Source organism: Calypte anna, chromosome 5A (genome assembly GCF_003957555.1).
Source record: "Calypte anna isolate BGI_N300 chromosome 5A, bCalAnn1_v1.p, whole genome shotgun sequence".
NCBI classification, from domain to species: Eukaryota; Metazoa; Chordata; class Aves; order Apodiformes; family Trochilidae; genus Calypte; species Calypte anna.
Window position 1 is genome coordinate 5,197,328 of NC_044251.1, and position 15,158 is coordinate 5,212,485.

Below are 15,158 nucleotides of genomic sequence, written 5' to 3' on the forward strand. Positions count from 1 at the left end.
ATTCCTCTACTGCCAGTAGTTAGGATTCTCTGCTGGAATGTAGGAAAGTTTCTCCTGCAATGAATATGGATTTATTTGTACAAAGTGGAAGGCTCCAGGGCAAAGAATCTCATCCCAAATGCATCATAAGCTTGCAGATAAGCCTGTTGCAGGTGTTGCAGGTTACAGAAAACTTTATACTCACAGACTCCAACTAGTAAAGTTATTAAAAAAAAAAACATCCCTGTAATCCTAAATGAGGTTATTGTTACACAACATGAAGGGACAGAGATTGTGCTTGGCAGGAACACCACCTTCAAATGGTGGAGTATTTGCCCATAAACAGTTCATTGTTCTGAGAAAGAGGGGAATTTTGTAATACTTTGAAATGGTCATGTTATTATTAATGTTATTAATGTTATTAATGGTCATGTCTGGTTTAACAGCATAATTGTGGTGAGTCTTTTACATAGGAGAATTTTTACTTAGTAACTTTAACTTATTAAATACAAGCCCTGTATTTATAGGACTTGAAAGATCTTTCTGCTATCATAAATTCTGCATCAGAATACCATGTTATCTTTGTTATATCAGTCATACAAAATCTAACTTGTCTTGTCTTTCCTTATTGACAGAAAAGCAGATTTCCACTTTAGAGATTCCATCATCCTCCTTCCTGTGGTAATAATATGAACCAGAAAGTGTTAGTTTTCCTTCTGCCAAATTTTGTTTTTGGAATATTTCTTTTTGGGTTTTTCTGTAAGAGACAAAAAAACCTCACAGGTAAGTAAATAATTTACCTACAGGAAGACTTAAAGTTTTCTAGAACCAGGGACACCTTTTCCAAATATGTTAGGAAGTAACTGTGGAGTGATAAAAAAATACCATGAAAATATCCAAGACCCTGTCACTGTGATAGTTATGGTAGCTGTGTATGAGAGGGAGAGCACTAGAAAAAAACTGCTGACATTAGAAGTGTTAAAGCATCCATCTTGCTTAAAGTGTTATTGCTCACAAACAAACGTTTGTTGTCATTTTAACAAACTTTTCAGTAAGCAGGATGGTTTATTGCGTGTTTGCTATAGTGAAGTCTGGTGACAGTAAACAAAAAAATGATTTTAGCACATTTTTTTTTTGTATGCAGGGAGATAGATTGAGTACTGTGACTGCCACCCCCCGAAAAAACCCAAAACCCCAAAACATTATCAACAACAAAAAACCAAATAGATTTCTGTAAGTCTATTTCACACTAATGACTTAAATTTCTTCCTTGGCTGCAGGTGCATTTCCTAATCCCACTGAGGATTGGCTGGCAATCCAAAATGATCGCAAAAGCACACTGGCTTCTCTCTGCCTGAAGAACAACCTTCTGAAATTAAGAACAAAATTGGATTCTCACGTGGGAAACCAACTCTTTGTGGAGCACAAACATAGATTTATCTACTGTGAGGTGCCCAAGGTAGGCTGCTCCAACTGGAAGAGAACTATTTTCCTCCTCCAAGCAGATCTGAATGCAGAAGCTTCTGAAATAGAGCATGACCACATCCACCAGACCTCACTGATCAAAAAGCTGGTGTCTTACCCTCCTGCCATCCAAAAGGAATTTCTTAACAATTACACCAAAGTGATGTTCACCAGACACCCCTTGGAACGGCTGGTTTCAGCTTACAGAGACAAACTTCTGCATTCTGAGCCTTTCTACAGTATCACTGTTGCTAATGAGATCAGGGCAATGTTCAGGAAAAACAAGAATTCTTCTGAAAAAGTCAGTTTCCAGGAGTTTGTCAGCTTCATTATTGCAAAACCACCAAATACTCTTGACATTCACTGGAAACCCATGTTTCTCCTCTGTGATCCTTGCAACATTCACTATGATATTCTGGGTAAGTATGAAACTCTTGGGTTAGATTCTGAACACGTTCTGAGGGTCATTGGAGCACCAGAGAACCTGCATTACCCCAGCCTGAAGAGGTATGGTGCAGAGAAAAGAACCAATGGGGACATCACCTTGGAGTATCTCAGACAACTGAACTCTGAACAAATTGAGAAGATCAAAAAATTGTATCAAATGGATTTTTTCCTGTTTAACTATACAATGAAATACGAGGATTATTTCTCCTGAATGACTAATGTAGGTTAAACAAGGAATAGTTGCATTTGTACAAAATGGCCTGAACTTGTCTTCACAGGCACTTGATAGGTGGGTTTGATGACTGACTGACTGCTGCTGAGATTTTACTGGTGTTTGAGGCATGGTTTACCAGCCTAAGGATTCTTAGAACAAATCCCTGCCATGATCTGTTGTACTCTACCTGTATGAAATTATTGTCTTCCTGTTGATCATTAGTGGCACATGTTTGCTTCATGAAGACTATTTTATAGATGATAGATTTTGGACTGTTGGTAATAGATGGAGGAAGGATTAAGAATGTTTTTCCCAAGTAGCATTTTTAGAAAACAATTTTTAAATACGAATGATTAATTTTTTTTTATTAGCAAAAGACCTACAAAGCAATAGATAATCTACTTTAGAGTTAAAGTACTCTTTTTCTACAAGAGCCTCAATCATGAATCCTGTAGGAAAGGAGAAAATAACTTCAGATTATTGAAGCTGCATGATGCAGAATTAAATGTCTGATTATATTCCCCTCTGGCAGTGCTTTCAGCACAGCCCTCTAGCCTCATCCTTCAAGCAGTGTAGTTTGCAGCAATCCAGACAGACTTTCCCTTGTATCTCTACAAAATCTTTTTATGAGCCAGTCTGGTGTTCCTGGTGACTTTCCAAACTCTTCACCACCTTTGTGAGCATTAACATCTAATTTAAGTGGGATGGTGTGAAAAATGGATCTATTTTTTAGAGAAGTAGTTAAAGGTACCTTCTAAACTGTACAGCTGGGGTGGTGAAGGATCTGTAATCTCAGTGGAATGGTGACTCTTGTCTGTTCTTCAAAAGCACTTAAGCACCCAGTCAGCAGACTGGGCAGTCAGCACAGTGGGAAAAATGTTTGGGCTTTCCCCATTTGTGCCTGATGGAACCCAGGAGCCCTTGGGACTTACCTGACATGGCACTTAATGTGTGGAGCTGGGTAACCTCAGGTAATACATGTTCTACCTGCTGATTTCTCACCTCATGGGCTAAATAAAGTGTAGAATTATGGTGAGGGGAGCAATGAAACACGTGGGAGAAGCAACTCAAACCATTATCCACTCATACTCCTTAGTGGCTTTGACTTTAGGTCAGGGAGCACAAGACTTGTTCCAGCCCCCCCCCCCCCCCCTTTTCTTTTTTTAGTCTGTTGCCTGGTCATATTGAAAATTAATTTGTGACCATAGTAATTTTAGGAAGTTTTAGAAACTAATTGGGACTATTAGAACCACCTTTAGGGGATATCAGTCTCTCAGAAGACAAATTGAAATCATCTCAAATGTACTTAGTTTCTATCAACTGTATCTGCAAATGTGCAAAAGCTGGCAGGCTAGTCTTGGATCCAGAATTGGCTCACAGCTTCTCAGTACACAGAAAAGGACAGGACAAAATAACTTAATCCCACTGCAGCTACCAAGCTCTAGAGCAGTTTCTGCCAGCAGCATGGCCAAGGAAGAGGGCAAAGAAGGCTGGGAAAAATGGATGCAATGGGATTTGAGTCATGAGGGTTGTGAAGAGAGCTCCCAGTGCAGGGACTGGGATGCAGGGGTCGTCCCCTCCAGAGGAAAGATGCAGAGATTTATTGGATGGACATCAGCTGGAGACACTGATGAGACCATGGTGACAGAAGGAGGCAAAGGAAGCAGCTCTCTGCATCCCTTCTTGACAGCAGATGGTACACAAAGTCAGGACTACTTGTTGAGTACATCTGGCAGCTATTGCATGGATGAGTGTTCTGTAAATGGGGCAGCTTTGGCACAGGGAGAGATCTAAAGTGAGAAGACCAAGCAAGAACATCAAAACAATTTAAAAATAAAAATAGCTTGTGATTGTATGTGGACTGATTCATGGTTCTGGATCTCACGCTCACCACCACCATATTTGGTGTCCCCACAGTCCTACTGTCCCCTAACACTGCAGTGCTCATGCTACCCTGGCAACCCTATAGATCACAAAGGTTTTCTTTACCCTTTGATGCAGGAAATTACTCAAAGTTAAGGCTATGCAAAGGGATGCAGTTTTTTTCCTCTTTCCTGAATCAGAGCCATCTCCAACTACATGCTGCTTCTCCTTTCTTTGCCAGATCATGCAGAGGAGGAGGGATTTTTTTTCATGACTTACTTCTACATTGATAGATCACCCCAGAGCTTTAGCAAAGATAGTTTAACTTTCTGGCACCATCAGTGAGCCTAGAAAAATTCTGAAGAAATGAATCTGACAGAGTTTCATACGTGTCTTAGCTATCAGCACTCCAATGTTAACACTCCTCTTGGTTCCTTGCTGTTTGATGAGTAGTTTTCAATTCTTTTTTTCCTCCTTCACACAGGATCACACATTCTTTCACCACTGAAAGAATGGCTAATTAATTTCTCACAAGCACTAGTCAGTAGCAGAGAGTCACATACTGATGCAGAAAACATCTCTGTAACTATTCTCAATGGACTTTCAGATTTGACATTTGCCTGTAGGAAACTGTAAGTAGCATATTGCCTGGAAACATTGGCTTCTGTAATACTGTTCAGGTGGTGTGAGCCTTAGCAAAAAAACCTGCAGAGGATGTGTGTGTTTGTGTGTATCTGTAACAGGGGTTTTGGGAAGCAGTGTCACACAAGAACTGTGCAAGTTGTGCATTCCCAATGCTAACAAAATGATAATAATGGGTTTGTAACTGTTGGAAAATACAAAAAATGGACATTACATGTAAATGATCTTGTAACATTCCCTTGTAGGCATCTTTTAATACTCAACCCAATTTACTGCATTTCCTTTTCTCTGGGCTTCAGAATACTTCCTAATGCACACCCCCCTACCCAAGAGCTGCTGTGCAGTGGTGCAGGACTACACAAGAGCTTTGCAATATATTTCCCAGATAAGGAAAACAATACTATATGATGTAAAAAGCTTTCACAGCTTGTGAAGGTGGGCATGGAAGTTGTCCTGGTTTTGGCTGCAGTACAGTTAATTTTCTTCCTAGTAGCTGGTACAGTGCTTTGGATTAGTATGAGAACCATGTTGAAAACACACTGTTGTTTTATTTCCTGCTGTCACTACTCAAGGACTTTTCATATTCTAATGCCCTGCAGCAAGAAGCTGGCAGGGGGCACAGCCAGGACAGCTGACCCAAATTATCTAAAGGGTCCATACCATATGACATCATGCTCAGTATATAAACTGGGGGGAGTTGGCCAGGGGTTGCCACTGTGCATCACTTGTTTTGTATATTCTGTTATTGTTATTGTTGTTATTATCTTATTCTTCCTTTTCTGTCCTATTAAACTATCTTTATCTCAACCCATGGGTTTTTTTTTCTTCTTTTTTTTTTTTTTTTTTTTTTTTTTCAGTTCTTTCCCCCATCCCACTAGCAGAGGAGTGAGAGAGTGGCTGTGTTGTTTTAGCTGCCTGCTGGGTTAAACCCCAACAGAAGTTTGGGCTGATCTCAAAGGTTTTTAGTACCTGAATTGAGCTGGCTGTATTTTTTAGCGATAGCTGCCAAGAGGCAATGCTTGAGGAAAACTCTGGTCTATAGTATTTCCTAATGTGTGAGCAACTGCCCGTTGCCCAGAGCTGAGTGGGAAATGTTCCACTTTGTTTATTCCCTAGGTGTCCATTCCACTGGACACCACTTCTGGTTCACTTATGGAATGTGTCGTGGTTTGAGAAGGCACAGGATAATTTTATGGAATCAATACAAGGACATAGAGAGACAGTGTTGTTTAGCACCCCAAAGGCTCCAGGGGGCAGAACAGAGGGATCAGTGTTCCCTCCCATTTCCTGCCCTACCCTTTAAAGCCAGGATGGTGGAAAACTCCATCCCTTCTTCCTTCCATGTGCTCTTCTCTTAAATGTCTTGGAGAGAGGCTTCTGCTCTTTCTCTTCATCTCCCCAAGTGCTCTGCAGGACCCAACTCCATCAGTTGCTGGGAATATCTCTGGATTCTTTTCCTGAGTTGGCTCTGCCACAAGGGACTGTCAGGCACTCAGATCAGTTACCACTGAAACCAGGTTTTACATATATTTATGTTTTTATTATTATTATTATATTAATTATTATCTATTTGTTCATCCTTCTCAATAACATGTTTAAAAAAAAAAACTCAGCACTGTTCCATCAAATCACAACAGAGGCCACATGCTGTTGGGCAGCAATAAATACAAAGCCATTTGGCTCGGCTTTGGTACATTAATATAAAGCTGTCTCACTGGACTGCCAGAGAATTGAAAGAATTTGCAAAAAATGAGTGTTCCATGCTGCAGAAAAGATGGAGCTAAGCAGGGAAAGGAAGAGAAACACTATCTTGCAGAGTTAAGCCTGCAGCCTTCCTACAGATGGATCTGTCAGCAGTGAGGAGATAAAAGAGAATTTTCCCGTTCTCATGGTTATGCACACACACATTCCATTCAGGACAGGTATCTACAAACCTGACATCATATTTTCCTCATGGAAGTGTTGCAGATCAGGTAGCTGATCAGTGCATGTCAGCAGTGGAGACCATGCCACCAGCTGTTCCCTGAAGCAGCCATTTCCTCCACTTTGAAGTGATGGTTCTGTCCAGAAGCAATAATAATTTCTCACAGTTTTTGATGTGTCTTAACAGGTAGACTGTGAGTAGAGGTTTTTTTTTGTTCAGAAAACTTTCCAAAGCAGGACAACTGCCAACAGAATAAAAGGTGTCTATAGATAAAGAACATCACGAGCAATGAAACTTGTAGAATTCACTGCTCCACAAAAGTGTCCTCTGACCAAGGGGAAGAAGAGGAAACACCATCTGTACACATCAAATGGACTGTGACCCTCACAGCTCACAGCTGGAAGGTCATTCTCTTTCTTCATTCAGACTAATATGCCAAAAGCTTTTAGCTCTACAGTCTCCACTTTTCTTGATTTGTCTGTCAAAGAAAAGGAAAAATGAAACTGGAAAGAAAAAGACACTAATGCCCTGTTACTGTGATGTGGGCCTGGCATGATTTCTCCTTGTCACATCACTTCTCATATCTCTTCCTTACAGAATTATATTCTAGGTCATGCTTTAGTATAAAACAGAAGGTATTAAATTATAAAACTTAAATGAGTATAAATCAAATAAAACTGAAAGAGATAGGCAATTTACCTGCCAGAAGTGTCTGAAATTTCAGGAAGTCCTCTTGGAAGTTTTGACTGGTTATGGAATGTGTACAGGTGTGCAGTTACAATGCTGCTTCTGGTAAGAACTGGTTTTTTTAGAAGAACTCGAGTGATCATAAATCTCTGTCAATATACTGAGACAAAAATTCCAGCAAAAATGAGTGACCCATCACAGGGTCAGGTCTGTGAAAAGGAATTGTCTCAACACTGGTTCAGCACTACCCAGATGTGCTTTATCTTTGCTCACAACTACTAGAGAAGGTTTTGTTTATATACCCAGGTTCCATCTTCTAGCTTTCCCCAAAGTGTAACGAAGCTCAGCAAGATGAAAGGGCTTTCTCAAAAAGTCTCATCATCCCATCTCATCATCCCACCCTGCAGAGACATTGTTAATGAGATTAAACAGCATTGGTGTTGTCCCACCACAGGTACAACATTGCTGGAGCTCAGAGCAGAACTTAGCACAAGTATCCCCAGGCAGGCAGGCAGGCATATTACAGTTTATATTTCTATGATCTAGCAGAAGTACGGGGCAAGATTTTAACCTACAAATCCATGACTAATATCCTGACTCCCACCTTACTTGGTTGCATTGTCCCCCTTTTATTCCCAGATCCCTTCTTCAGTCTTAACCTGAACTTCATGTATGGACTCCTGCCCAGTTCCCACAGGTAGGGGCCAGCAAACAGGTGCTGCAGATGCTGACTTATTCAGGTACAGGTTGTTGCCAGGTGTATGTTGTTGGATGTATTGCAACTATTGAAAAGGAGGCTTGTTCTGTGAGAAAGTTGGTCAAGCATCTGCTCCAAGAGTGAGGAATTACTGCAAGGTGAGATGTGAATATATAGCCAAGGATGTTTTGAAGGCATTTCTCCCCCTAAAAATAAACTCTTCCACAATTCAGACAGGTTCAGTGTGTAAGAGAGAAAACTAATTTTGGGGTCATTGACATCAAGTCTCAGAGGCCCGTTATTTATAAACCAAATTAGACAGGAAACCCTCTCTCATGAGGGGCCATTGCTCTCTGCAGGGTTATATACTGGTTACTCCCAGAGATCAGTTAATCTCTGGCACCCAGGGGTGCCTACCTGATAAAGGAGCCCACTGAGACTTCTAGCTTTTGGTAAGCATGGTAAAGTAAAATGATGAAAATGGGAGAGCATCCACCTGATATCTAAATGTTAAACAATTAATTCTGGGTTCCTCCTTTTCCGGAAAGACAGCACAGGTAAGAAGATAAGAAACAAAAATGTGGGGAAGATCAGTCAAATTAATATGAACAAATTCTTACTCTGAAGATTTTTTGTATTCAGTGACTGATTTGTACATTTTTGGGTTTTGTTTATTAGGTTCTTGTTTGGAAGACAGATAATGGCTTTGGCTTTTTTGGGTCTTGATGCACAGCAACTATTGCTACACTCGAGGCCCTTAGGTTTGGTAATTAAAACAAAGGGTCACTTTTATTTGTAGTAATATTCATGTCAGAATTTGGATTTGTTCCCTAAGTTCCTGTTTGCTGTGGTTTATGTGCTGTGGGTCTCCCAGGAGTGCCCTCTCTCACTGCTGTATGTTCAGAATTTGTTCCAGCCTCTGCCAAGACTTCATTTTACTCAGGTTTTTTTTGTATCTGAAACAGATTTGGCCTCCCCAGTCTGCACACTGCAGCTTTAGGAGTTGATGAGAATATTTAATCACTCTAAAATTGCAATAATATACAAATAGCTCTGAAATAGTTGTTTTAGCACTTATTTCATATGTAAACTGTTCTATAAATTATTCATATTAATTTCAGTCTTGTGGTCTTAGTAAAGACCATGAACTGCAATTCCTGTTTGCTTTGCTTTATTTTTTTCCTAATTTGTGTTCCTGTAAACCTTGGATTTTATGAGGTTTAAATATTTTTTCTGTGTTTCAGAGCAGCACACTTTAAGGCAAAGTTGTAGTGAGGCCTTCCTAGAAGAGCCCATAACATGGGCACACACACCGCCCTCCAGTAACAATTAAAATTTATATTTATTGTTGAAGGAGAAGGCATTTCTGATGCTTATAATGATCTTGTGGTGTTTGAAGGCTAAAATGTATAAACAAATCAGTTAATATTTCCTGCTCTCCCAGGATAAGGCATAGAAAATGTGTGCATCTCCATCTGAAAGCAATAAAAAAAAAAATGTGCTGTTCAGTTATTTGTAATGTTTTCCAGAGCTATACTGCTTCATGTTCCTACCTGGCTATGGAGACTTCCACAGTGCATTTCTCCACTGTGGGAGGCTCATGAACTCTGAAAAACACTGCAAGGGATGAATTAGCAAACTGGTTTGAATGCTTACACAGCATTACGTCAACCTACCAGAGGAGTTAGCATAGCTTGTGCTACAGCTATGGATGTAGAGTGCTTTCCATCTGAACTGAGGCTAAAGAGGACTCCAGATCAAAATTTTTCACCACCAGGATTAATGGTCTAGCCTGAAAAGTAGGATTTGATCAATATGGCTGTTGAGTTTTGGAAAAATCACAGTGCTTTATCTGTGTGGCAGATGTATCCTGAGCACACTGACCAGCAAGGATGCCATGAGCTCAGGATCTTCAAGTGGCCATAGCAGGGGAGAATACAGATCTTGGGAAGTGCCACAGCAGTAATTTAATTATCTTTGAGAATATAGTAATGAATAGATGAGGGGTTAGAAGAACTGTGCTTCTGACATTTAGCACTTACCTACTAAGTATAGCAATGGTGTTTTCCTCTCCTGGAGAAATGAGGAGCTAGGAAAAGTCTGCACAGCACCTTGCACCTGGAAGAGAACTGGGAAGTCCAGGTTGAGTTCTCTCATTGAATTGCACAAGAACCTTTAGGACACCAGTGAGAGCAAGAGACTGACTGGAACAGGAAGGCTGGGGACTGCAGGACGCCACTGATGGACTTGGAAGTGAGGCCAATCACAACAGTTCATCAAATTCTGCCCTATAACTAAGCTTACATTCCTCTGACCTACCCCTGTCAAAAGGCCTGGGATGTGAAATCCACTGTACTTCACCTTTTCTAGAAATATTTTTGGTGGAATTCCCACAAGTGTTGAAATTAGCAGAGCTTTTCCACTGATATGTGTAAACATTAATTCCTCTGCAAAGAATTATCCTGGACATCTTAGGAAATTAATTTGAAGGGGTCCTCAAGAGCCTGTCTGTTCCAGGATATGTGACCTCTGATTAGCTGGCTCATGGAACCAGAATACCAGCTCCCTTCCAAACCTCCTGATTTTAACTCAGGCCCCTGCTCACAACACCAGCTGCTTCCTGCACCTGGCTGACAAAGCTCTTTATCAAACAGTTTAGCAACCCGTTCTTTCCAGGCTTTGCACAATGGTTTTTGTGGAACTTCTGTTCATCTTTGCTGTTCTCCCTTTGAATTCTCTCCAGTTCCAGGTGATCTCCATCACTCCTGGAGTAGGATGCCCAAAGCTGAGTGCAGTCCTGTGACTTTACAAGCATTGCAGAGCCTGAAAGCATGAACTCAAGTATGTTACACTGCAGTCCCATGTGTGCTGTGAACTCAGGGTCACCCTGGTACTAGTGCATCACCTCTTGTGTTTTTAAGACTGAACCATGATACTGCATCCAAGTATGCCAGGATTAGAGATGTGGATTCTAACCCAAGCTTTTGAACCTAGAGTTCTTCAAACACTCCAGTCTCACAAGGTCAGACTTTTAGACTTTATGGTTTGGTTCTGTTTTTGTTGTGTTTCAGATAGCACCCTCGGAAATCAGGCAGATTTAAAGCCAATAGCCAACCAATTATTCATCCGAGTTCATATGGAGCCATCTGGTGGTGAAATGGGAGCTGGGCAAGAGGGGGTTACCCGGAGAGAGGTGTTTGGTGGCTCTTCTGTTTCAGTTCTTCTTTCGACCTGAGGTCTTGTATCTCAGAACCCTCATGCCTGGCCTTTCTCCCTCCATCCCCCTCTCTGATTCCCCCTCTTCACCTCGAACATGAAGTCAGTTCAGTTTCAACTTGGCCACTGGTAGCCTTTTTGCTCATCATTTTGTCTCAAGCATTCGTCCCAAACTTGCTAAGTTTTGAGGAAGTTACCTGGCAGGGGAGACACCATGATCAAGCAGGTGGTTTTCCCATGGCGAGGCTCATCCCCTACACTCCGGGTGTGCTGACCCCTGTGATTTCCCCAAATGCAGGAAGCTCGACTGCATAATTTGTGGTAGTGGGGGACTGCGTTTAAAAAAAAATATTTTTTTTTTAATTTCTGGGCCCCTCAGTTTAGGAAGGATATTGAGGTCCTGGAGCAGGTCCAAAGGAGGGCAACTGGGCTGGTGAAAGGACTTGAGCACAGATCCTATGAGGAGAGGCTGAGGGAGCTGGGGGTGTTCAGCCTGAAGAGAAGGCTCAGGGGAGACCTCATCACTCTCTACAACTCCCTGAAAGGAGGTTGGAGCCAGGGGGGGGTTGGGCTCTTTTCCCAGGCAACTCTCAGCAAGACAAGAGGGCAGGGTCTCAAGTTGTGCCAGGGGAGGTTTAGGTTGGATATTAGAAAGAATTTCTTTATGGAGAGGGTGATCAGATGTTGGAATGGGCTGCCCAGGGAAGTAGTGGATTCTCCGTGTCTGGAGATATTTCCAAAGAGCCTGGATGTGGCACTCAGTGCCATGGGCTGGGAACTGCAGCGGGAGTGGATCAAGGGTTGGACTTGATGATCTCTGAGGTCCCTTCCAACCCAGCCAGTTCTATGATTCTATGACTGTCCAACTTCAGACACTGGAAGTACCTTGTGCTGCTCCAGCAAGAACTTCTTGTTTCTGTGAAACACTGTTATTTGTGAAACCTACTACACCTGTCTCTTTTTTTCCCTTTTGTGTGCTTTGATTTCTCTCAGTCATTTTTTCAGGGACACATTTATGCATTCACACTCTTTGAATGTCTCTTTATGACTGATGTTCATGTGACCCTCTGAAAAAAAAAGGCATTGTGCTTGAACATCTAAGCTGCCATTGGGCATTTCCAGACATTATAAAGTACCTTTATAATTAATCTCAGCCAGAATTCTGCCAGTGTATTTACAAGATGAAATCTGCAGATAACATTGTTTCCCAGAAATCCATGCATGTGTACATCAAAGGGAAAATGTTTCATGAAAATGACCAAAACCTGCCAACAATGGAAATGCAGTTCCTAAAATAAAAAACAAATCCAGCAAACAAATCCCTAGACACTTCATATCAGACTCCCTCTATCACCTCAGCCCAGTATTTCCATTTCAGAAGGTGATTATGTCCTCATGAAGCTATTTCTCAACTTTTTTGGCCAATGGTTTGATAACATTATGTCACAGTTTAGGCCCAGCTGGTACCAACTGGGCCTCTGCTCGCTCAGCCCCATCCCCACCAAGGGAGAGGGAGAAGAAAATCTACCTTAGGGTTTGTAATATGGAGACAAAGATAGGGAGGTTTGCATTCCCCAATTATGGTAACAGGCATTTTCTTCTTGAGAAGAAAATAAAAACAGTTTAATCTACAAGGAGAAAGAGAAAACACAGCCAGATTTTAATACTTCCCTCCCCTCACCCTTCCTCTCTCCCTGTCCCGGGTCACTTCACTGCCGCCTCCCCTCGGGGCACAGGGGACACAGGGGGGGTTCAGGGTCAGTTTCCCACACGCTGTTTCTGCCTCTTTTCCTCCTCACGTTCTTCCCCTGCTCCAACGTGGTGTCCCTCTGAGGGGACACCTTATTTTTCACAAAAATAAGGGTTTAAAATTGTAGTTTATTGTTTTGTTGAGTGTATCTTTCAATTTAATAATGTTTAAGTAAAGGTCATCTTGCAATGTCAGAGAGGATGTGGTTTGCATTGCTTCCTGGCTGGTCGTCATGCAGCCTTGTCAGACTGTACTTACCTCAGGCAATAATGCATTTGATGCATAAGGAAAATGTCCTTGTAATTTTTGCTTTGTTTTGCTGTACTTTTTCCATTATAGTTTTTTATGACAGTAAAAGCATGGAGTATTTTTCCCCTAGTACTTTTGCAGGGTTATTTTTTGTATTACTGTTTGGTGTGCAACTAGTCCCATCAAAACTGTGAAACAGGGGCAAGCACCATGAGTTCAGGAGGTTGGAAGAATGCTGGACTGCCAATCCACCCATTCTGTCAGAGGAATCAGAAGAATTTGCTGAAAGATTGGCCACCCCTGATTTATAATATAGCAGTGCAGTTCCTTGTGGGGAAGAATCATAAGAGGTTTAATCCTGTTCTGCTTACAGTGTCTTTCCCCAGCTATCTGCTTTCTTGGAAAGAAAAACAGAGATGGAAATCCTATCTAATGATCTGCAGTCCCAGTTTAGCTACTGATGAGAACTCTATGCTCCTAGCAATGGCAGAAACACCAAAGATAAGTGCCAGATATTAGCTCAGCACATAGATATTGCTGCATTAATTTTTGAAGCAGGGTCCTGGGTAGTTTGCTCAGAACTGAACAGAATTGAAGAAACCTATCAGAACAATGATGCAGAAACTATCAGAATTTATCCACTAGGCTGAAGGAGAATACAGAGCAATTTATATCCTTATTTGAAAAAGATAAAACATGCAAAAGACAGATCCACAGCCCTACGGATAGGAGACTACACAGTGCCCACTACTTACTTAATTCAGTGGGAACTGAGGGTTAATGTTTCTTTAATGTACAAATCAGCTGTTATTTTCCATTCAGCCTGCAATATGAAAAAAAAAGGCAATTTGTACACATTAAAAAGGAAAAAGCTGGGAAGAACGGACCTCAAGCATACCTTAGTCCCGTTATTTTTAGCTACTTTGGATTCTTTTTGGTTGCAACGTTTTACAGAGTTGTCATCGACTGACTGACAGAATCTCCCTATTTTTGGAGGCATTACCGGCAGCGGGGTAGTTTTGAGGGGTCGCAGATGCCAACCGAGCCCCCCCCACTCCCCTCCTCGGTCCGAGGGCGGGCGCGGTGCTGAGCTGTCCGCGGTGCTGAACCCCGCACCCAGCCCCGGCCCCGCACCCAGCCCCGGCCCCACACGCAATTCTTCACTAGTGAAGAACCCTTTGAAGACAGCGACAATCAGCCTGTACTTGTGATAGTGCAAAATCTGTGCCCGTGACATCACCTGAGTGCGTGTAAGTACTTCTCGCGGGCAAAAAAAAACCAACCCAAAAACCCCAAAATGACATACAGACATTTATTTTTATGAAATGACAGCAAACCCCCCCCTCCCCAGGGAAAATGTTTCCTGAATATTTTTGAAAGTTGATTGAATTTTAATTTTCTTCCAACTTGTGTTTGATTGGTATAATTGTTATTCCATCTTGTAATTCTGTTTTTATCCTATATTGCAGTTGATCCAAGAGGACAAATCATCTGGAACACTGGAAGTTCCACCTCTACGTGAGGAGAAACTTTAAAGTTAACAGAGCACTGGAAGGGAGCCCAGAGAGCTTGTGGAGCATCTTTCCTTAGAGACTTTCAAGACTCATCTGGACACATTCCTGTGTGACCTGCCCTAGGTAATTCTGCTTTGGCAGGGGGGTTGGACTCAATGATCTCCAGGGGTCCCTTCAAAACTCTGCTATGATTCTATAAATAAAGTCCTGTGAATAAGAATCCCTGCAAAGTTCTTAACCTGTGATGCTTGTACACTGTGACCTGGTGTAGAAAGCTGGGTAAATGTGTATGCCAACAGGCATACTGGGAACATGAAGGAAAAAGGGAACGTTGTTATAGAAAGATTTGCTCTAATTTGCAATTAGGTCACACCTATATAACCTAAAAGCCATTCTAAGTCTGTGTGATTTTGCACCAGAGCAAATTGGATCCTTATACCAAAACAAAGCTGCTTGCTTGTAGCTTGCTTATCTGTTCCTTAGAATACACTCACAGGGCAAGATTTGAACAG

General features: G+C 41.7%; 1 protein-coding gene and 1 pseudogene across 1 annotated transcript; both read left to right on the plus strand.

The window, feature by feature from the left end:
• Window positions 1–668: 668 nt before the first annotated feature.
• On the plus strand, window positions 669–2,101 carry LOC103534455 (carbohydrate sulfotransferase 9). Its single transcript, XM_030452408.1, has 2 exons — window positions 669–762; window positions 1,260–2,101. The coding sequence occupies exons 1-2, from the start codon at window positions 669–671 to the stop codon at window positions 2,099–2,101; spliced, it is 936 nt and encodes a 311-aa protein (XP_030308268.1).
• Window positions 2,102–11,322: 9,221 nt separating this feature from the next.
• LOC115598492 lies at window positions 11,323–11,474 on the plus strand (annotated as a pseudogene).
• The last annotated feature ends 3,684 nt before the right edge of the window (window positions 11,475–15,158 follow it).